Consider the following 22,681-nt stretch of genomic DNA (forward strand, 5'->3'; position numbering starts at 1 on the left):
ACTGACGCAAAAACAGTCAACAAAATACTAGCAATCCGGATCCAATAATACCGTAAAAGTATCATACACCATGATCAATTGGTATTTATCCCAGGGATGCAAGAATTTTTCAGTATCTACAAATCAAGCAGTGTGATACACCACACCAACAAATTGAAGAATAAAAACCATATGATCATCTCAACAGATGCAGAAAAAGCTTTTGACAAAATTCGGCACGCACGTATGATAAAAACTCTCCAGAAAGTGGGCATAGAGGGAACATACCTCAACATAGTAAAGGGCATATACTACAAACCTACAGCTAATATCATACTCAGTGGTGAAAAGCTGAAAGCATTTCCTCTAAGATCAGGAACAAGACAAGGATGTCCACTCTCACCACTTTTATTCAACATAGTTTTGGAGGTCCTAGCTACAGCAGTCAGAGAAGAAAAAGAAATAAAACGTATCCAAACTGGAAAAGAAGAAGTTAAACTGTCACTGTTTGCAGATGACATGATAGTATGCGAAGTAGATCCTAAAGATGCTACCAGAAAACTACTAGAGCTAATCAATGAATTTGGTAAAGTTGCAGGTTACAAAATTAATACACAGAAATCTGTTGCATTTCTATACACTGACAACGAAAGATCAGAAAGAGAAGTTCAAGAAACAATCCCATTTACCATTGCATCAAAAGAATAAAATACCTAGGCGTAAACCTACCTAAGGAGACAAAAGACCTGTACTCTGAAAACTATACGACGCTGATGAAAGAAATCAAAGAAGACAAACAGATGGAAAGATACACCATGTTCGTGGATTGGAAGAATCAATATTGTCAAAATGACTATACTACCCAAGGCAATCTACAGATTCAGTGCAATCCCTATCAGATTACCAATGGAATTTTTCACAGAACTAGAACAAAAAAATCATAAAATTTGTATGGAGACACAAAAGACCCCAAATAGCCAAGGCAATCTGGAGAAAGAAAAACGGAACTGGAGGAATCAGGCTCCCTGACTTCAGACTATACTACAAAGCTACAGTCATCAAAACCGTATGGTACTGGCACACAAATAGAAATATAGATCAGTGGAACAGGATAGAAAGCCCAGAGATAAACCCATGCACCTATGATCAATTAATATACAACAAAGGAGGCAAGACTACACAATGGTGGAAAGACAGTCTCTTCAACAAATGGTTGCGGGAAAACTGGACAGCTACATGTAAAAAAATGAAATAAGATCATTATTTAACACCATATACAAAAATAAGCTCAAAAATGGATTAAAGACCTAAATGTGAGACTGGACACTCTAAAATTCCTAGAGGAAAACATAGGCAGAATACTCTCTGACATAAATCGCAACAATATCTTTTTTAATCTGTCTCCCAGAATAATGGAAATAAAAACAAAAATAAGCTCAAAAATGGATTAAAGACCTAAATGTGAGACTGGACACTCTAAAATTCCTAGAGGAAAACATAGGCAGAATACTCTCTGACATAAATCGCAACAATATCTTTTTTAATCTGTCTCCCAGAATAATGGAAATAAAAACAAAAATAAACAAAGGGGACCTAATTAAACTCAAAAGCTTTTGCACAGCAAAGGAAACTATAAACAAAATGAAAAGACAACCCACAGATTGGGAGAAAATATTTGCAAATGATGTGACTGACAAGGGATTAGTCTCCAGAATTTACAAACAGTTCATGAGGCTTAATATTATCAAAACAAACAACCCAATCAAAAAATGGGCAGAAGACCTAAATAGACATTTCTCCAAAGAAGACACAGGTGGCCGAGAGACACATGAAAAAATGGTCAACATCGCTAATTATTAGAGAAATACAAGTCAAAACTACAATGAGATATCACCTCACACCAGTCAAAATGGGTTTCATCAAAAAATCCACAAACAATAAATGCTGGAGAGGGTGCGGAGAGATGGGAACCCTCCTACACTGTTGGTGGGAATGTAAATTGGTACAGCCACTATGGAGAAGAGTATGGAGGTTCCTTAAAAACCTAAAAGTAGAGCTACCACATGACACTAGAGTCCCACTCCTGGGCATATATCTGGAGAAAAACATGGTCTGAAAGAATGCATGCACCCCAGTGTTCATTGGAGCACTGTTTACAATAGCCAAGACATGGAAGCAACCTAAATGTCCATCGACAGAGGAATGGATAAAGAAGATGTGGTACATACATACAGTGGAATATTACTCAGCCATTAAAAAGAATGAAATAATGCCATTTGCAGCACCATGGATGGACCTAGAGATTGTTATATTGAGTGAAGTAAGTCAGAGAAAGAGAAATATTGTATGATATCCCTTATATGGGCAATCTAAAAAGAAATGATACAAATGAACTTATTTACAAAACAGAAACAGACTCACAGACTTAGAGAATGAACTTATGGTTACCGGGGGGAAGAATGAGGGAAGGGATAGTTAGGGAGTTTGGAATCGACATGTAGACACTGCTATATTTAAAATGGATAACCAGGGACTTCCCTGGTAACGCAGTGGTTAAGAATCTGCCTGCCAATGCAGGGGACACAGATTCGATCGCTGGTCCGGGAAGATCCCACATGCCACGGAGCAACTAAGCCGGTGTGCCACAACTGCTGAGCCTGCGTGCCACAACTACTGAAGCCTGCGCTCCTAGAGCCCGTGCTCCACAACAAGAGAAGCCACAGCAATGAGAAGTCTGTGCACCACAACGAAGAGTAGCCCCCGCTCACTGCAACTAGAGAAAGCCCTCGCGTAGCAACAAAGACCCAACACAACCAAAAATTTAAAAATTTTTTTTAATAAAAAATGGATAACCAACAAGGACCTACTGTATAGCACAGGGAACTCTGCCCAATGTTATGTGGCAGCCTGGATGGGAGGGGAGTTTGGGGGAGAGTGGATACATGTATATGTATGGCTGAGTCCCTTTGCTGTGCACCTGAAACTATCACAACATTTTTAGTCAGCTATACTGCAATGTAAAATTAAAAGTTAAATAAAGTAAAATAAAACATGTTTCTTAGTTGTGACATAGTGAACTTTCCTAAAACAGATGTATGATTAGTTCACATTAGAGTAATGTTTATAGTAATAAGTGGTTTCCTAAATATATTCAAAGATATAAGATATACAAGAAGAGTCAGAAAAGCCATTTAGGGTTTTCCATTTGGATATTTTATATATATATAAAAATTTTTTTTTCTCATAGTGAGTAGTTTTATAATTTATCGTTAGTTTAACTACATTTCAGTGGAGTATGAAAAGTAGGATGACCAACTTTTCCTTTCCCTGGGAATTTACCAGTTTTAAGACTGAACATGCCACATCCTAAAACCCCCTTAGTCTCAAGAAAACTAGTACCGTTGGTCATTCTAAAACGTGGTCATTTTTGAGAAAATGGGATAATCAAAAACATTAGTTAGGCGGTCTAACCTAGTGGAAATGTGTCTTCTTGCTTCTGATACTTTTTTGTTTGTATTAATTGTTTCTTTAGTGTTTTGTGTTTGAAACATACATTATTTTTGAAACTTAGTGTTATGTTTGAAAACTACTGTTCTAAAGTCAGTGGAGGTTATTAAAAGAAATAATGTTATCAGAATTAGTTTACAATTTTTAAATGCTTGACTGAGTTTCCAACTTTTTGTTGTTTTTGTTTAAAATAGGAACTATTGTAAGCATAGGTGATCCTAAGAAAAAATACACAAGATATGAAAAAATTGGGCAAGGGTAAGTATTTGTGACTGTATTACCAGAATATTCATTATTTCCTGGGTGTCCAGCATGATATCTCTTTTGCCTGCTGACCTTGAGCACTTCTGGTATTCTATGAGTAGTATCCTTGGATTTGTGTAAATAAGTAATGCGTTTATTTCTAGATGCTATTAAAATACTGTACTACTTAGCAGTGATTGTACATTGTTTCTTCTTAAGTGTTATTTCACGTTGGTGATAAGAAATTAGAGGGGTGGGAAAATTGCCCGGCAAATATTTAGAAGACAGTAAGAAAATTTACTACAGGATTATCGTTTAAAAAACCTACATTTTAATCACGTCATTGAGTATGGATATATAATTCTACTGATCTTCTGATTTTGTTCAATAATTTGTATTTTTAAAAAAATTATTATTAATTATTTTTTGGCTGCGCCAAACGGCTCATGGGATCTTAGTTCCCCGAGCAGGGATTGAACCCAGGCCCCCTTCAGTGGAAACACGGAGTCCTAACCACTGCATCTCCAGGGAATTCCCAATAATTTGTATCTTTAAAGTATGCTAACTGAAATCTTTTTTTCTGTTGCTTGGGAGCAAATGAACATCTTGAATTTTTAATGTTATTAATCTCTGGAAAGTGTTCTGTGAGTTTAGAAAGTGAGCTTGAGTCTTTTTGAAAACTTCCTTATGAATTTCTTTTTAATCACTTGCAGCACTGGTTTTAATAACAAGAAATTGAAAATCATGTTAATATTCTTCTGCCTGAGAATGGATAAATTATAAATAGTATACCGGATAATAAATGTAATAATTACAAATGAACAAGGATAACACCTGTCCATATGGATGACCAGCCCCAGTCCAGTGTTGAATTAAAAAAGCAAATTACAAGAAAATACATAAAATGAAATCATTTATATGAAGTTAAAAAATTACGTGAAACATTTTCTATAGTGGTACACACCTATGGGCTTAATAAAGTATACAGAAATACATGGAAATGATGCACATCAAATACAGAATACATACCCAGTATAGATTACTTTTGGGAGGAGGTAGGATGCCTTTGGAAAGGGCACATAAGAACCTTCAAATTTATTTGTAGTTCTTTGTTTCTTAAACAGGGCAGTGGATCCATGAGTATATGTGACTTTTTTCTTTCTTTTCTTTATCTTTTTTCTGTATTTTTGTAGATCTGAAATTTATGACAAATTTCTAACATAAGTTTTGGCCACAAGAATTGCCCCTTTTTCTTATTTTTTCCCCCTTTGTTTTTGCTTTTACTTCTTTTAAAGATGTTGAGTCTTCAACGTTCTTTAACCTCTTTTTAGTTGTTCTGAGTATAAAGTCTTTGTATGTTATAAATGAGAATGATTTAGAAACCTTAAATCTGGTTGTGTCTTTTTTTCCCTAGGGCTTCTGGCACAGTTTTCACTGCTACTGATGTGGCATTGGGACAAGAGGTAGCTACCTTTTCATACTTCTGGGTGTTAGCATTAGCTTTTAATATGGGAAGAAACTAGATCTGCCTGTGAATAATCAATAAGGAATCTCTTTTGCAGTTCGATATGTTGAAAGAATTACTCTAGGTAATTTTATAGCACTTTCCTTATTGAGGGGAAAAAAGAAGTAATTATGTGTTTGGTTTCATAAATAAATATTTTAAAAATTATTTTCCCAGCTTGGGATGAAAAGAGGATTAATTGCTGGCACTGGGCTGACCTTGCATTAAGATTTCAAGAGAAATCTAAAAATATTTAAGCTCTATGTATTACAAAGAATTGTGCATAGGCAGTGTAGAAGTTAAAGTACTGCCTATGAGTAAATTATTATCTCATCGTATAGTATGTATGTAATAAATTAGATTATTAACTGATCAGTGTTTGTAATTTTCTAAGAGTATTAGGAAACTTGTTCTGACTTTTTTTTTCCCTGTTTCCATCATAGGTTGCTATTAAGCAGATTAATTTACAGAAACAGCCAAAGAAGGAATTGATCATTAATGAGATTCTGGTGATGAAAGAATTAAAGAATCCCAACATAGTTAACTTCTTAGACAGGTAAATATAAATATTTCTTAAACATTGGGAGAAAAATGTTGAAATTTTAAGTCTCATAGCTTTGGGGGCTAGCCGGTTTAGTTAGACTAGGGTTGAGTGTCAACACTGAAAAGTAAACTTGAAGGAGGAGGAGAAGTAAAAATAGCATATTACAGTTTAGAAGGTCCTTTTTCTACATAGGTATCACTTGGTAAGCGAGAGAAGGCAGTTAAATGAAGGACATTGCTGCTGGTGCTCATATTAATTACAAATGATCAGAAGCAGAAACATTAAGGAGACGTTGGCTATGATTCATGTCTTGACTGACAGAGGTGACTGACCACACAGTTTTTAAACTTTCAAGTCAGTTTTTATTTCAAATTTTGTCTTTCAGGGGCAAATAACATGTTTATCAGAACCTCACTTAATTTAGGAATTGATGTTAAATAGCAGAACAAAAAGTAGAAGAGAAAATTATGTATCTTACATTTTTAATTTTTTTAATTTAAAAATTTTTTTATATTTGGCTGCACCATGTGGCATATGGGAATTTAGTTCCCCAACCAGGGCTTGAACCCGAGCCCTCAGCAGTGAGAGCTCGGAGTCCTAACCAGTGGACCGCCAGGGAATTACCTTACATCTGTTTTTTTTAAAAGCAGTTACATATATGTGAATGAAAGAAGAATAGTAGAAAAATAAATGAAAATTATAGTAGTGGTTGTATTGGAGATAGGGAATCATAGGTGATTTTTTAAATTTCCATATTTAAATTTGTTTTGAATGGGTTAAAAGAAAACACATTTTTAGACTTCAGGGCTAGCTCTGGGGACCATGTTCATAGAAAGAAACTTTCCAGGTACATTTCTCTGCTTTTAAAATAGTATTTCAAGTCAGTAAAGCATGGTGGTTAAGATAAGCCATAAGCTTTGGAATCAGTTGTGCTTGGCTTCAGGTTCTGGTTCTGTCACTTACTGGCTGTGTGACCTTGGATGAGTTACTTAGCCTTTCCAAGCCTCCATCTTTTCATCTGTAAAACAGGACAAATCATTCCTACCATACAAGGTTATTTGAATTGGAATAATCTATGTACACACTCAAGTTAGAATTGTGGGCAAAATTTTAAAGTGATTTGGGAAAATCATAATGACCCTCAGTTATTTTTTTTTTTGTGCTGTTCCATAGCAACTTTTCAGTTTTCTTCCCAGCTATCAAAGCTACCAGCTTTCTAGTTTTTTAAATTAGGATTCCTAACATTTGAATTCTTCAATATAGAGTACCACGTGTTTAGAAAAAGTAAAAGTGTGAATGTATTTTTTATGTTCTTTTTTTAGTTACCTGGTGGGAGATGAATTGTTTGTGGTAATGGAGTACCTTGCTGGGGGATCACTTACTGATGTTGTAACAGAGACCTGCATGGATGAAGCACAGATTGCTGCTGTATGCAGAGAGGTGAGTTTGCTCCCTTTTTGAAAAGTTACAGTAACAATGTGGTTAACAGGATGTGAAAAAAAGCAAATTTTTAGTTATTATCCAAGCAGGATACTTTTAAGGGTGAGAGGGAGTGCCATTAAAAATACACCGCTCAACAGTGGAAACAAGGACAAAGTGGTACACATCTTCACCCTAAGTATTAATTAATAAGTTTACTTGTGGCTTTATCGATCTCATTAAAGGTGACCAATGAGATGATATTCATTAATGAATTTGAGACATACTGTTTGCTTAGGCTAGTAGAATTCTGCCACATTGCCTACATCTAAGCCAAAAATGAGCCTTTCTTTCTTCCATGTAATCTTTTCGTACAGATGAGACTTAGGTTGATGATTTGCTTATTGTCATTAAAACTGCAACAGTACTTTCTTCGAATATCCTAGGAATCATTGTCACAAAGGACAAAATTGTAAAAGTTCTTACGACTATTATGTTTCCTGTGATTTGGCTTTCAGCATTTTTACAGTGAATTATAAGTAAATTATAAACTTTGTTCATGTAAGAACAGTATGTGTGATGTTTTTCCTTTTTCAGCTTTTATTAGGTGTTTTTAAAAAAGTATTCTTTGAAACTTTTAATTCTAATGTAATTATGTTTCACCTAAGGGGAGCCCTCTTGACTCTTTCAGGAGGGAAACAATAATATATCCCTTAACAAAGAATGTTTGATCACTTAAAAGCTGATAAAAACTTAAGGACTTATTTATTTATACTTAATTTGTTTTTCTAATAATTTTTTTCATAATCAATATAAAATTATTTTAGTAGTTCCTCTAATTGTGATAACATTTGTTTCTATTTGTTTACACAAGTATTTTTCTGGGGATTTGTTCTTTTCAGGAATCTGTTTAAATGCTTGGTAAATGTATTGCAGTAATACACAGTTAATCTGGTTTTTTTCTTTGAATAGTAGAGTATTTTGAATGAGATTTTTGTTATTAATGATGTACAGACTTTATTTGTTGTTCTACTTTAATGGGGGTAAGAAATAAAAACAACTTTTTCCAAGTTACCATTTATACTCAGTTTACATTAAAAAAACATAGCAAGCAGATTTTTAAAATTGAATTTCATTCTTGTTTTTAAGGAAGTGAGAGTAGTTCTTCTGCTCTTTTGACTCAGTGCTTTCTGAAATATGGCATAAGAGGGAAGTGGTGTCCAGGATCATCATTGGTGTCTAGGGTGTGGGTATAGCTTTATGTAAAACCTACCATAGAAGAAATGAAGAAAATATTTTACATAGCATTGAACAGCTGGAGAGAACCAGACCCCCAGTGGCTTACATTGATTAGACTTCGGCATATTTCAGATTCAAATGGGAATGATCACAAGTTTATCCTTTACTGTTGAAATGATTTCTAAAAAGCCTTGTGCATCTTTACCAAGTGCTGCATACCTTTAGGCATTTAAACCTGAGCAGGCCTAGAAATCATGTAGACCCACCCACCATTTCATAAATGAGAACACTGAAGACTAAGTGATATTCTATGGTATTAAATAATCTGTGGCAGAAATAGGACTAGATAAGACATTATTTAATATTTGTCTCTGGATAAGAGCAGAGAGTGGGAAGAGGGGGATCTAATTATTTAAGGTGTCTTATTTTCATAACTGCATGTGACAGGATTTTTTTCTTCATAAATGTATTATTAGAGTGTCTTCTGCTGGTTACTAGAGGTGGTGCTTAGGTCATAAATAGTGTATGTGAACTTTCCTTAGACTTTTCAGGGACTGTTTCATTGATAGATGTTTTTCTCCTGTTCAGTGTTTACAGGCATTGGAGTTTTTACATGCTAATCAAGTGATCCACAGAGACATCAAAAGTGACAATGTGCTTTTGGGCATGGAAGGATCTGTTAAACTTAGTGAGTAACAAGTGAACAAATAACATTTATATGTTACTTATAATTTTCTGCCTTTTGTTTAAGTAAAAACCCTCTTCTGCTATTAACATTTTTATGGCAATACATGGAGTGGGGGAGAATAGTAGTAAAAAGATATGGACTGTCAGCTGGACAGCTTGAGTTTAAATAGCAGATCTGCTACTACTTGCTGAATAATTTTGGGTGAGTTACGTAATCTCTTTTTGTGTCCATTTTCTCATTTGTATGATAAGGAAAATAACAGTACCTATCTCAGAGAATTCTTCTGAGTAGTAAAAATGTAAAGCACTGAGGAACAGTGTCTGGGACTATTATAATGTTGGTGCTGTCTTCCAAACATAAACTTGGATTTATCTCTGCTACCTGTTGGGGTAGGTTTTTGTCATTGTGCTGTTCATCTTTCTCTGGATTTGGTAGATGGTGGCCTAATTGGGGGAGGGCTGTATGACTCTTATGTCAGAGATGACAAGGTCTGAAAAAAACCATGTGTAAACCTCTTTCCCCAATTAACTTCTGTATCAGACATGGTAGAGTCATGGGGAAAAAAAAAAACCTCCTTTCCTCTGCTGGCTATAATCTTCAGTTCCAACCATGTCCTCTGGAGGATTCAAGAAGAACTTCTACCGAGGTTTCTCCAACTATGCAAAATTCAAGGCATTTCTTAGATCAAGAGACCAAAAACTTTTTCTTCTGTTTGCCTAGAAGAGTTTGGCTCCTTTTTCAACATCTCTTTTTTTAAGATAGATCCTCCGAAGGTTATTCAACCACAAGAAAGGGGACCCAGGTTCTAGCAGATGGTCAGAATATATAGTTAATAATTGTAATTTTAATGGGAAAACTAGAAATTGACATTCTCATACATTTTTGGTGGATACACAGGTAAACTAAATTTGACTTTTTTGGATAATATGTTACCATGGCTCTACCACTTACTAGATGAATGATCTTGGATAAGTTATCTAAAAATACGTATGCCTCAGTTTCCCCATTTGTAAAATGGAAATCATAATAGTAGTAAATATGCCTGTCTCATAAAGTTATCATGAGGTATGTTAATTCTTATGAGGTATTATACTTGGAACAGTTATAAGCACTCATTTTAGCTGTAAATGTTATGATTTGACCTAACAATTGCTCTTTTAGGATTCTCTCCTATAGAATTACTGAACATATGCACAGCAATAAGTACAAAAATGTTCTCTGCAACCTTGTAAAGAAAAACCAACAATATCTTAAATGTTTAGTAGTACAGAAATGGTTAAATACATTATGGTATTTTTATGTTCCGTGAAGTTGTGTAGTTATAATAATGAGGTGGGTTAACGTACTAATATGGAAAGATATTTAAAAAATTAGGCTTTAAAAAGCAGTTTACAAAATATCCTAACTAGGTCAAATAAACCAATCAGTTCACGGGTATTATTTGTACATTTGGAAATGCATAACGAAAAGTCTAAAGCTTACAAACCTAAATGTTAATAGTATTTACGTATGGAGTAGAATGGGTTTAACAGTAGAAGGAAGGAAAAAATTCTAGATTCTCATCTTGACTTTTCCACTAAATTAATACTGGGTACTAAATTAGGCATTCTGCTCTTCAGTTATAAATGAGGTGGTTGGAATAGAGTAATGCTGGTGAAGACCTTGTAGGTACAGTTGCAGTTAAACATGTTCTTTTTCTAGGCTCTCTGCTGAGTTGGATGCTTATTATTATTAATTCTAGCTTCTGTTTATTTTCTTCAAAAGTAATTTCCACTTCCTGACCTTTGCCTGATTCACAGTGGACATAGTTTTGGTGTCCAGCTTTGGTGACTTTTTCTTTCAGACTTTTTCAACTTTATTAAAATTTTTAGGATAGAATTATTTAGAATAAAAGGCTTCCTGATAATTTACCCTCTACTTGTGGGAAGTAAAAGTTAAAAAGTGAGAGTATATAATATCATCAAAATATTTGTAAGCCCATTCTGGTTTTCTTTATTAATACATTCTTAAAAATTAAGAGGCTGAATACTCAAATGTAATTAGTTAAATCATATAAAGTAAACTCTTAAACAACCCATGGACACCATTAACTCAAGATGTTTTATTTTGTTTTATAGCTGACTTTGGTTTCTGTGCCCAGATCACCCCTGAGCAGAGCAAGCGAAGTACTATGGTTGGAACGCCATACTGGATGGCACCAGAGGTGGTTACACGGAAAGCTTATGGCCCTAAGGTTGACATCTGGTCTCTGGGTATTATGGCTATTGAGATGGTAGAAGGAGAGCCTCCATACCTCAATGAAAATCCTTTGAGGGTAAGACCAATTAAATACCAGCCTTATTTTAAGAAAAATAATTTTCTTTAAATCATTTATTTAGAACTTGCTTTTGCCAGGCACTGGCCAAGAATTTGGGATACAAAGTTGATAAAACCTAGTCTCTGCCCTCACTCTACATCTAAAAATCATTTGCTTCTGGCTTATTGAGTTGAATGTGTTAGGTGTAAAGAGTTTGTAAATTTTTGGTAAGCTGTATGGTTTCTAAATTTGCACATAAGTAAGAATTTTGTCACTTTTCTGCAGAATTAAGGGACTCTAGATATATCCTTCAGGTTGTTGACTTTGAACCTTGGCCTCTGTACCCCCAGGTACAAAGAGGAAAGCAGGATCACATCTATGAGAAGGCTGTGTAGATGGCAATGTTAAAGCCCATATTCAAACAAAAGAGTGAGGGTTCTGAGAAACAGATGAAGTCAGTAGACTTTAAACAGTTATGTACGTATTCCAGCAGCTGAGGTGGAGAGTTCCATCTTTCTTTCTTTCTCTTTTATCTTTTACTTCTTTTAAATTATCATATATGACTCAGTATCAGTAGTTAATAAGGAAATGCAAATCAAAACCTCAACAAGATCACTACACCCTTACTAGAATGACTATAATCAAAAAGGCAGACAATGATAAGTTTTGGTGAGAATGTGAAGAAACTGGAACCCTCATACATTGCTAGCGGAAATGTAAAATGGTACAGCACTTTGGAAAACAGTTTGACAGTTCCTGTAAAAATTAACTTTGAGTTACCATGTGACTTGGCAGTTCCACTGCTAGGTAAATAACCAAGAGAATTAAAAGCATTCATCCACCCAAGAACTTGTACACAAATGTTCATGGCAGCATTATTCATAATAACCAATAGGTGGAACACAGGGAATTTTTAGGGCAGTGAAAGTATTCTGTGTGATACTATAATGGTAGTTGCATGATAGTGTACATTTGTCAAAACCCATAGAACTGTGCAATACAAAGAGTGAACCCCAATGTAAACTACAGACTTCTGTTTAATGAAAGTTTGTCAATATTGGTTCATCACTTGTAACATAGTGTACCATACTAACGTACGATTTTAATAATGGGGGAACTCTGTGTGTGTGTGTATAGGGGTGGTATATGGGAGCTGTGTACTATCTGCTCAATTTTCTGTACATCTAAAACTTCTTTCAGAAAGTCTATTGAGGTTTTTTTTTTTTTTAATTCCATTTCTGGGAATTCAAAGAAAATAGTCAGAGAATTACATAAAGAATACAGGGATTTTCCCAAGGGGATTGACTAAATTATGAAGCACCCATATAAGAAGACACTATTCAATTCAGCCATTAAAATAATTTTGTAGATCTAATCTGTTATTATTGATAGTAATGATGAGGGTGGGATATAGCTAGTTTTGTTTCGGGTTTTGTTTTGTTTTTTTTTTTAAAGACTTTGTTTTTTTAGAGCAGTTTCATGTTCACAGCAATACTGAGAGAAAAGTACAGAGATTTCCCATATGCCCTCTCCCCCTACACATGCATAACCTCCCCCATTATCACCATCCCTCACAGAGGGTACATTTCTTACAATCATTGAACCTACACTGACACATCATTATCATCCAGAGTCTATAGTTTACATTAGGGTTCACTCTTGATGTCATATGTCATGGGTTTGGACAAATGTATACTGAATAACGTGTCCATTATAAAAGTATCTTAAAGAGTATTTTCATTGCCTTAAAAATCCTATGTGTTCCACCTGTTCATCTATAGCCATATAGATATAGCTAATTTAAAATTTCTTAAAGCGGTTTCAACAAATTCCATTGTTTTGAAATGTGGTATGACTTCGAAAAAAAATCTTAAGAAAGATAAATAGGATACTATATGTGGATGGTGGGATTGTGGTCATTTTTCTTTATACCATTTTATTATAGTGGTAGTTTTATTTATCAATATGTATTTATAATCCAAAAAAAGAAAAAGGTGAAGATAATTTTGAAAAAAAGTCAGGGAAATGTAACATCTAAAAATAAAGTGAAAAATATCTAATCGAAATGGGTAGAAATAATAACCGCACTTTAGTGTGTATGACAATTGTCTTTAAATACGTAAAAGATCCATAAACTTTAAAGTACTCTCTAACTTTGTTGAGCTATCTTAAGTATGTCAGAGTTGTTCTTCTATTCTTAGGCCTTGTACCTGATAGCGACTAATGGAACCCCAGAACTTCAAAACCCAGAGAAACTTTCCCCAATATTTCGGGATTTCTTAAATCGATGTTTGGAGATGGATGTGGAGAAAAGGGGTTCAGCCAGAGAATTGTTACAGGTGAATTTGGAAATAATACTATTTTGGGAAAAAGTTGACTTTTTTGAGTAACCGGCAGAAAGTTTACATAGGGTTAATAATTACATTTCACTATTCATTCATCACCAGCAGCATGGCAGCTGCTGCAGTTTAAGATTTTATCTGCTGGGAATAAAATACCCATAATACTGGGATAAATGTATGAGTTTTTCATATTACCAGTTCTCACACCAGTTCATTGCAGGCATGGGTATCTGGGTCATTTAACTGAGATTTTATAATATGAGAAAAACTAAAAAGACTACACTTCCAACCATAGGAGTGATGTAGTGATTTTGTTGATTTTATATAAGTACTGAAATATGTGTTTGTTAAATAAATTATGATCCATAAAGTAGTCTTTGGGGCTTAATTGAAAGGAAATATTTAGCTTCTAAACTGGTGACATTTACATTTATTTTCCCCCACTCTTTCTGACAGCATCCCTTCCTGAAACTGGCCAAACCATTATCCAGCTTGACACCACTGATCATGGCAGCTAAAGAAGCAATGAAGAGTAACCGTTAACATCATTGCCGTGGCCTCATATTCTTTTTTCCATTTTCTAAAAGAAGTCTTTTAATATATGAAAAATATTATTCTTTTGGGGTTTAAAGAAATGGTCTATATAACATGGAGGAAAAAAACAAGCTACTATTTCCTGAAGACAACCAAGAAAAAATTGCAAAACAGAATGACAACTTTCTATTGAATCCCTTCTTTAGGGTCCAAAAGGAATCGTGGACTGAATCACTAGCCTTACGTCTTTCAGCAGAAAGCCCATCAGGGCCATTTATCATGCTTGAGATTTGCATTTTATTTTGCTGACTTCATTATAATAGATCCCATTCATTGTCCCTTTTGGGGTATTTTCAGTACTTGAATGGCAGATTTGAGTTTTGCAGAGTATGTGTTTTATCTGCTAGTCTTCTTTTCTCTCTTCTTCCTAACTTTCTTTTCCTTGACTTGCTCCTTTTGAGTTGCTTTGAGAAATGTTTCTTATGCCTAAATTGGAGGCAAGTGTGATAGAAATTTTGTAGCTCCTTATATTGGCAAAGGAGTTCAATATGGTTTAACTTTGTATAGAAGTTAGAACCAGCTATTGTTACATGTAATATTTCAGTTCAGAATTTGAACTGAAGGAAGGGAAGAAAAGTATGTGATTTTTACCTTTTTTAACAAATGTGAAAGAACCAGTTTTAAAAATTTCATAATAGTGAGTTGTTTGGCATTTGTTACATGTATAGAGAGAAGACTAATAATCTATATTTATAACTAAATCATTGAAACAGAAAAAGAATCCCATTGACTCTACTTTCTTACACTTTCGTTTTTCTTTCTATGTCCTCTTCAGATTTGGCTTCAGGACTTTGGTTTGTGCCGCTACTTTCCCCTTCCCTCTTTTTTTCCCTTCATTTTGGAAATAAGTTTCTGTATATGTTGTAATTTTAGCTAGTTTGTTTTTTAATTAACCCTTTCTCACCCTACTCCTTCCCACCCCCCCTTCCCATGGTAAATAATATAATAACCATTGAATTTTCAGAATTTAAAAGTTAACCTTTTTTTTTTTTCCATTTAAAGGTAAAAAATATTTGGAGCTAGCAGAGACAAAGTGAGAGGCTTGAACCTTGGTGAGCTCTAAAATAGATAAGATTATATTCATGAAAGAGAAATGTCAGTTACTTAGAGATGCAGCTTCTGACCAGTAAACTGTAGAGATTTGTTATAAACATTGTTCCCAGCCCATTACCAACATTTTTACTGTCTGTGAGAACTTAAATGACAAAGTACTTCTTGGTAAATTCATGGGTCGTTTGAGATGTTGAGTTACTTTAGATTTTTTTCAAATAAGTAAATAATATTCATGTAAAAAACTGGAGAAAGAGTAATGAAATGTGCTTGTTGATAGCAATACATTTTTTATTTTAAAGATTTAAAAAAGGTCTGTGACCTGTAGCATTAATTATTAGAGTGCCCTCTCTTCTCCCTTCCCCTCCTCTCCTCTTCTTCTCTCATCATTTTAATTGTTTGGCTTTTGGAGGCAGTATTGTCCCTTCTGACATGCCAAGAGCCACATGAAAGAGAAAAATATGTGCTTTGGTTCTGGCTTTTTGTTCCCACCATTCGCTCCTAATTGACTTCACACCTACTTGCCATCCTGCAATAGTACAAATCATGAATAAAAATAATTTTGATGTTTTGGAGTACATTAGGAGAACTTAATATGAGTTTTATTTCCTATCATTCCCATCATGTCTGTGTTAAGATACAGGTATAAGGATAGAAATGGCTGGTGGGGTTTGTTTGTTTTTTTTAATTGGTAATGCAGGAAGGTTTTCACGAAAATAAGTAAGATAATTAGTGAAACTTGTATCTAGAGCACTTAATAGTCTCTGTTTTCAATTTGATTCTTGATTTCATTTTTCTCTGGATTATATTGGCCTTCTACAGCTATTACTAAATTACTTTACAGAAATAAGCTGGTTTATTTCTGGTGGAAAGCTACAGTGTCTCTTGAGTTCCAGATTTGAACATTCTTTGTAAATAGTTGTCTGGATGGATTATGATAAAGAAGATGCTACCAATGAAATAGAAAACCAACTAGATGGTATAAGACTGTGATCCTCATGACCACTCTAGAAGGCACTTCCATGCGTAAGTCATAAAGGCCATATTCACTGAATGCAGTGCCAATGCCCCATTTTTATGCCTGTGACTCAACAAAGGTCTTTTCAGTTTATAGAAGCAGTTTGGGGTTTGTATTTACAACTTCCTTGATGGTTACCTGCATGTCCATTGCTGGCAACGGACTTTGTCATTAAAACCTGACTCCTAGGTTAAGGGAGCTACGCTGTGGTTTATTCTTTACTTACTTGGATAAACTAACTTGTAATAGAAATGTACTTTGGTTAATTCTGAAATGTGTCAATTATTGAATAATCTTAATCTTAAAAGCAATACAGAATTGTGATTTATTAATTTTAAATTAAAATGTTCACATGTTGTTGCAAGAAAAATTATATCTGAATCAAGATTCATGGTTTTTTTTTTTAATAACTGCCTTTTGTATTTACCTTTTTGTCATTACTTTAGAATGAAAATTCCCATTTAAATCTAAAAATTACCTTAGTAGTCCTCTTTTGTTATTAAGACAATATTACTGTAGTATTTATTATATTTCAGACTCTCTGGCAGTCTAAAAGTTTCCTTCTCCTCTTGTTCCTTTTGCTGCTTTTAGGGACAGTTAAAACTGGGAAACCATGAAAATATTGAATATTTCATCCTACATAGAATAGTAAACAAGTAGAGTGATTGTGCTAGCATAAGAAACTAAGGCTAACACAACTCTGTTTTCATGTGTTGAGTGCCTGGCACACAGTACAAATTCTCTTCTCAACATATAAATATTAAGCTGCTTAAAATGTATCTAGTTACCACCAGTCCTAAATCACCTGTGCCTTTAATAAGCAATTTAAAACTACCTATGAGTATTTCTTTGTAGGGCTCACATAAATACATGTTTGTTTATACATACACCGTATTCTAGCCAGAATAATTTTAGATCTGATCAGGCAGTAGTTATAATTAGAAAAAAAAAAAAATGGGTGCTTAAATTTGCATCAGTTTTTTAATCTAAAAGTTTTAAAATGTACTGAGATCCATATCCAGTGAAATGTCAAAAAATCATTATGGAATATAGCTAAAATCCAGATTAAGATTCTTCTGGGGTTTTTTTTAGTGAAATTATAGTAATATAAAAAGCAGATTGTCTTCCTTGTCTCAACTGCTCCCACAATAAACAACTAAAATCAGTTTTTCCACAGTGTGTGTATATGAGTATGTGTAATAAAGGTGGAAAAAATACACACACACAGAGATTTTATTTCTCATTAACACATTTATTGACCACTTTGACAAAGACACTGTGGTAGATATTGTGGGAATTACAAAGGAGAACCAAGCACTGGCCTGGCCTTGAGAGAACTGAAGTCTTTCTCATTCACCATTCTAGAATGTTGCCAAATGAGAGAGAAAGAAATGTATGATAATTCTGTCAAACATCTTTGGTAGGAATGTCTTGTGTTTTTTTTGTTTGTTTTGTTTTGTTTTTGTTTTTGTTAGATAGAAATGGAACTAAGTGAAAGTAACTTGTCTTTTCTGTTTTGTCTTCAAATTTTATATTGACTTTTATTTTTAATTTAATCCCATTCAGTTATTTAATTGTTACATTGACATTAACTGCTGTATTTGATGACCTTGTTCAATAATTTTGTTCTTTCAGGGCTAGAAATAAACTTTTTTAAATGTTCATTTTCCCTTTTACTAAAACTTTAATTCTTTCTTTAGATCAGAATAGCTTAAAAGAATAAGTGTAACAGGTTTTCAAAGAACGTTCTAGTATTTTTAAGGATGAATATTTTTTAAACATGTCATGGCACCATGAATGTATTACAGAGCTCCAAATTGGAAAGGTTTTCAAAAATTAATGAGTAATAACTTGAGCCTTTGCTCTTCTAAATCAGGTTCAGAATAAATTTGTTCAAAATGTTCTGGCTATCAGACCCAGGGAAGCACTTCTGATCTGTTGAAATACCTTCAATAATTTGGCCTGAAATTCTAATGCTTACCTAGGTGAAGTAATAAGAATTTTACTAGAATTTTTGTGTTAAATGCACCAAGAAATCTTTAAAAGTGCCATACGTTAAGGCATCACTTCATTATATGCATTTAATTTGAATGTTGGATATGCTGACATGGAGAACAGGTGCATTATAGAGAGTTCACTATGAAAAAACAAAATTATACATTTTTTAGCCTGGAGTGGGGGGGTGTAGGCAATGACTGCATAAAATATATTCGTTATATTATAAAACTGCTTTGTGCTATTCTGACATTTGTATTTCTTTAACTATAGCAAATGCCCAAAACATTTGCCTAAGAAAAGTTCAAAAATGCCTAGATGATTGATTTTATTGAAAAGCACTATTTGTAGGAGCTTAACACATGCTTTACTACTATTTTGATATTTGTGACTTTTTTTAAATTAGGGAATTATTTTTTATGCAAATCATTTAACAAGTTTTTATCTTTTGAAGAGGAGGAAGAGTAGAACAATGAAGGGAAAGGTCTTTTTTGACCTTTATTTTAGGTTTTTAACAAAATAATATGCACAGATTAAAAAGTCAGATAATCATAAAGGAGTCATTATAAATAGTGCCAGTCCCCAGCTGCAGACTTTCTCACTGCAGAGTCCTGCTCCACAGAGGCCTCTGCTTTTAACTTTGAGCTGGTTTTAGCCTGCATTAATTTTCAGATTTCTATATTATATACTTATACAGGTATTTCTTTTTTTTTTTAACTTTTTTAATTTCAGTTTTTGTTTGGTTTTTTTTTTTTAATTAATTTTATTTATTTATTTATTTTGGCTGTGTTTGGTCTTAGTTGTTGCAACACGGGCTTTCTCTAGTTGCGGCGAGCGGGGGCTACTCTTTGTTGCGGTGCGTGGGCTTCTCATTGCGGTGGCTTCTCTTGTTGCGGAGCATGGGCTCTAGGCGTGCGGGCTAGGCGCGTAGTTGCAGCACGCAGGCTCAGTAGTTGTGGCGCACACAGCATGTGGGATCTTCCCGGACCGGGGCTCGAACCTGTGTCCCCTGCATTGGCAGGCAGATTCTTAACCACTGCGCCACCAGGGAAGTCCTACAAGTATTTCTTGACATTTCTGTATTTTACTTTTTCTGGAAACTTCCTGTTATGACAGTTGAGAATTTGGTTACTATTATACCATCCCATTTTCCCATTTCTACTCCCTCTAGTCTCCCAATTAAGAAAGGTGGCAAAGTTTTATTTGATTAGCGGTCAGTTTTTACCTTATGACTATGTGGGACTGTTGTTCACTTGAGTAATTTATTATCACCACGTGTCATTTCTTGTGCAACTCTTTGCTTTTCTTATTGTTAATTTTGTCTTTTTGTTTCCTTTGAAAATTTCTATGTTTCTATCACTAAGTTTTTCCAAACTCACTGCAAAAGCCCTCTGAAGACAATTTTCTATAGAATTAAATGTCTTGGATAAGGACAGTTCCCTTTTCTTTCCGGGAACTTGATTAGGGCTCCAGTTTGGGCTCTTTCTCTCCAGGCCTTCTGCCCTCGGGCATCTGAAACTCAGTTTCACTTTTCTCCTGAGTTTAGATCCTTTGTTTCCTCTTGCTTGGTTTATTCCGCATTTTGGAGAAGTACATCTTTCATTAGTGTCCTGGAGAAGTACATCTTTCATTAGTGTCCTGAGGAAGGGTGCATATAGGTTAAGATTTTTAAGAGCTTGCATGTCTGAAAATGTCTCACATTTAATTGATAGTACAGGATTTTAGATTGGAAATAATCTTCCTTGAGAATTTTGAAGTCCCTGCTTCATTATCTTAAAAACCTGCCATTTCTGATAACATCTTCATATGTAACCCATTTTTCTGCTTCTCTGGAGCTTTTGTTCTGAAAATTTACCATGAAATGCCTTGGAGAGAGGGTCTGTATGTTTAGCTTTTGGCAGGCCTTCATGGTAACGGACTAATTTCCTTCAGTTCTGGTAAATTCTTGTATTATTTCTTTAATAATTGCCACTTTTTTTCCCTGTTATTTCATTTTGGAATTCCAGCATTAATCTCCTGTTTTTCTTATCTTTCCTGCTTTTCATCTCTTTGCCTTTTGTTTTTAACTTTCTGGGAGAATTTCCTTGATTTTATCTCTGACCCTTTTTTGAACATATATCAACTATCACTTTTTGTTTGTTTTACTTATTTACTTATTTATTATTATTATTTTATTTTTTTGGCCTCACTGTGCAGCTTGCAGGATCTTAGTTACCCAACCAGGGATTGAACCCGGGGCCACGGCAGTGAAAGCGCCAAGTCCTAACCACTGGACCACCAGGGAACTCCCTCACATTTTTAAGATCATTCTCGTTTTCTGATCTTTTTACAGCCTTCTGTTCTTATTTCATAAATTCAGTATCGTCCCTGGTGTATTAAAGAGTTTTTGCTTAGCTCAAGTTGCCATAACAAAATACCATACACTGAGTGGTTTCAACAACAGAAATTTATTTCTCACAGTTGCAGAGTCTTAAAAGTCCAAGATCAAGATGCCGGCAAAGTAGGTTTCATTCTGAGGCCTTTTGGCTTGTAGGTGGTCACCATCTAGCTGTGTGCTCACTGTACCCCCTTCTGTATATGTACACTTGGAAAGAGCAGTCTCTCTGTAGTCTCTTCTTACAAGGACACTAATCCCATCAAAAGATCCCACCCTCATGACCTCATCTAACTTTAGTTACCTCCCAAAGACCCCATCTCCAGATTCCAGTGAGGGGTAGGGCTTCGATATATGAATTCAGGGGCAGACACAAACATTCAAGCCATGATAGGTCATTTTTTTAAAAGAGTTTTTTAGTTATCTCCAGGTTTGTTTATTTTTTCTGGGTTCTTTTTTTAAGTATAACACTGTCTGGAACTGCACTAAACATTTCACATTGATTTTTCTCAATTCTCAGCGGGGCTCTTGGTGCTGCCCACTGCTCATTCATTTCGCTCCTAGGTTTTTTTTTTTCCTTTCTCATTTTCTCCAAACTGTCTCATGACTTCCAACCCCTTTCTCCCACCATCTCAACACTTTCTTCTCCCCTACTGCCAGAATTCTCTGGGTTTTTGACTTTGCCTTCTTCCTTTGGGTCTCAGTGAAAGATGTTCTTCGTCTCAGTGGCCAGGCTCACCGGGAACCCGTGCTCAGTATTCCACCACCTGCCAGGTCTCCAGGCCACTTTGACTGATCCTAACTATCCTATACCTTTTACCTGTGCCTCTGTTCTTTCCAACCCTCAGCAAAACAAGCATGCTCACCTGTCTTCCTTTTAAAACAGTTTCCTTTGACTTTCCTCAGGTAAACTTGTGGAAAGAGGAGACCAAACTTGCTGTTTTTCTCATTATCATATTGCATCTACTGTCAACATGTCTTTGAAATTATCCCTACAAACATCTCCAAATCACTGAATTTCCAAGAGATTCTCAAAACATCAAAAAGATGACTTCCCTAGGGACTTCCCTGGTTGTCCAGTGGTTAAGACTGCGCTCCCAATGCAGGGGTCCCTGCTCAGGGAACTAGATCCCACAAGCATGCTGCAACTAAGATCCCGCATGCCGCAACTAAGACCCAGCGCAGCCAAATAAATAAATAAATAAAGCAAAAAACAAAAAAGTGACTTCCCTTGACTGTTAACTAGCGTGCTCACTGGTGTATTTGAGAATTTCTAAGATTCTACTCGTTAGCAGTCTTCCTTTATGCAAAATAGAGGACTTTGATTCCTAGCTTTTTAAAAATGCTGTGACCAGATATTTATTTTGGGCTAAGGTCCAGAATGTGATGTAGGTATGGATTTGGTAAGCTTTTAATCAGTAGGGTTCTGTTTTCACCACTGAATATAAAATATACAAGTAGCTCTTGGTAAACTTAACAATCGGGAAGGAAGAGTGGTAAGGATAAAAAAGAGCAAATTCTTAAAAATCTCTTCAGAACGTAATTTGTACTGTACATTATTTGAGTAGTCTTAAAACGTGTGTTGTTCTTTGAGCATATTAATGTGGGCGCCCAAAGGAGAAAGGCTTACCTAAGAATGTGCAGAGTGATGGAGGAAAGCCAGCCCAGCCTTAAAAACCAGTCATAGATTCTTGGTCAGAAATTAAGAGTTGATGAGTATAAAGAGATTTTTATAGCCTATGTAGTCCTGATTATAACTTTTTACCCTAGGCATCTTAGTTTTTGTTTAGGGGAAAAAACTAAAAATTATATTGCCTTTCTAGAAAACAAAATATGTTCAGTATATAAGGACAGCCTTTGTATAAATTTGTAACCCATGAGGTTGATTA

The 22,681-nt window shown here is 34.8% G+C and overlaps 1 protein-coding gene across 4 annotated transcripts in view; it reads left to right on the forward strand.

The window, feature by feature from the left end:
* PAK2 (p21 (RAC1) activated kinase 2) overlaps positions 1–18,087 on the forward strand; it is an 86,516-nt gene extending 68,429 nt beyond the window's left edge. For all 4 annotated transcript variants that reach the window (XM_082393287.1, XM_082393288.1, XM_082393290.1 and 1 more), the window contains 8 exons: positions 3,681–3,744; positions 5,144–5,192; positions 5,677–5,789; positions 7,100–7,217; positions 9,024–9,123; positions 11,241–11,437; positions 13,621–13,758; positions 14,218–18,087. In XM_082393287.1, the coding sequence (XP_082249413.1) occupies positions 3,681–3,744; positions 5,144–5,192; positions 5,677–5,789; positions 7,100–7,217; positions 9,024–9,123; positions 11,241–11,437; positions 13,621–13,758; positions 14,218–14,304 (866 nt within the window). In that variant the 3' untranslated portion in view covers positions 14,305–18,087. The remainder of the gene's footprint in view (positions 1–3,680; positions 3,745–5,143; positions 5,193–5,676; positions 5,790–7,099; positions 7,218–9,023; positions 9,124–11,240; positions 11,438–13,620; positions 13,759–14,217) is intronic.
* Positions 18,088–22,681: the final 4,594 nt, after the last annotated feature.

The sequence above is a fragment of the Balaenoptera borealis genome, assembly GCF_965194805.1.
Source record: "Balaenoptera borealis genome assembly, chromosome: 5".
Lineage (NCBI taxonomy): Eukaryota > Metazoa > Chordata > Mammalia > Artiodactyla > Balaenopteridae > Balaenoptera > Balaenoptera borealis.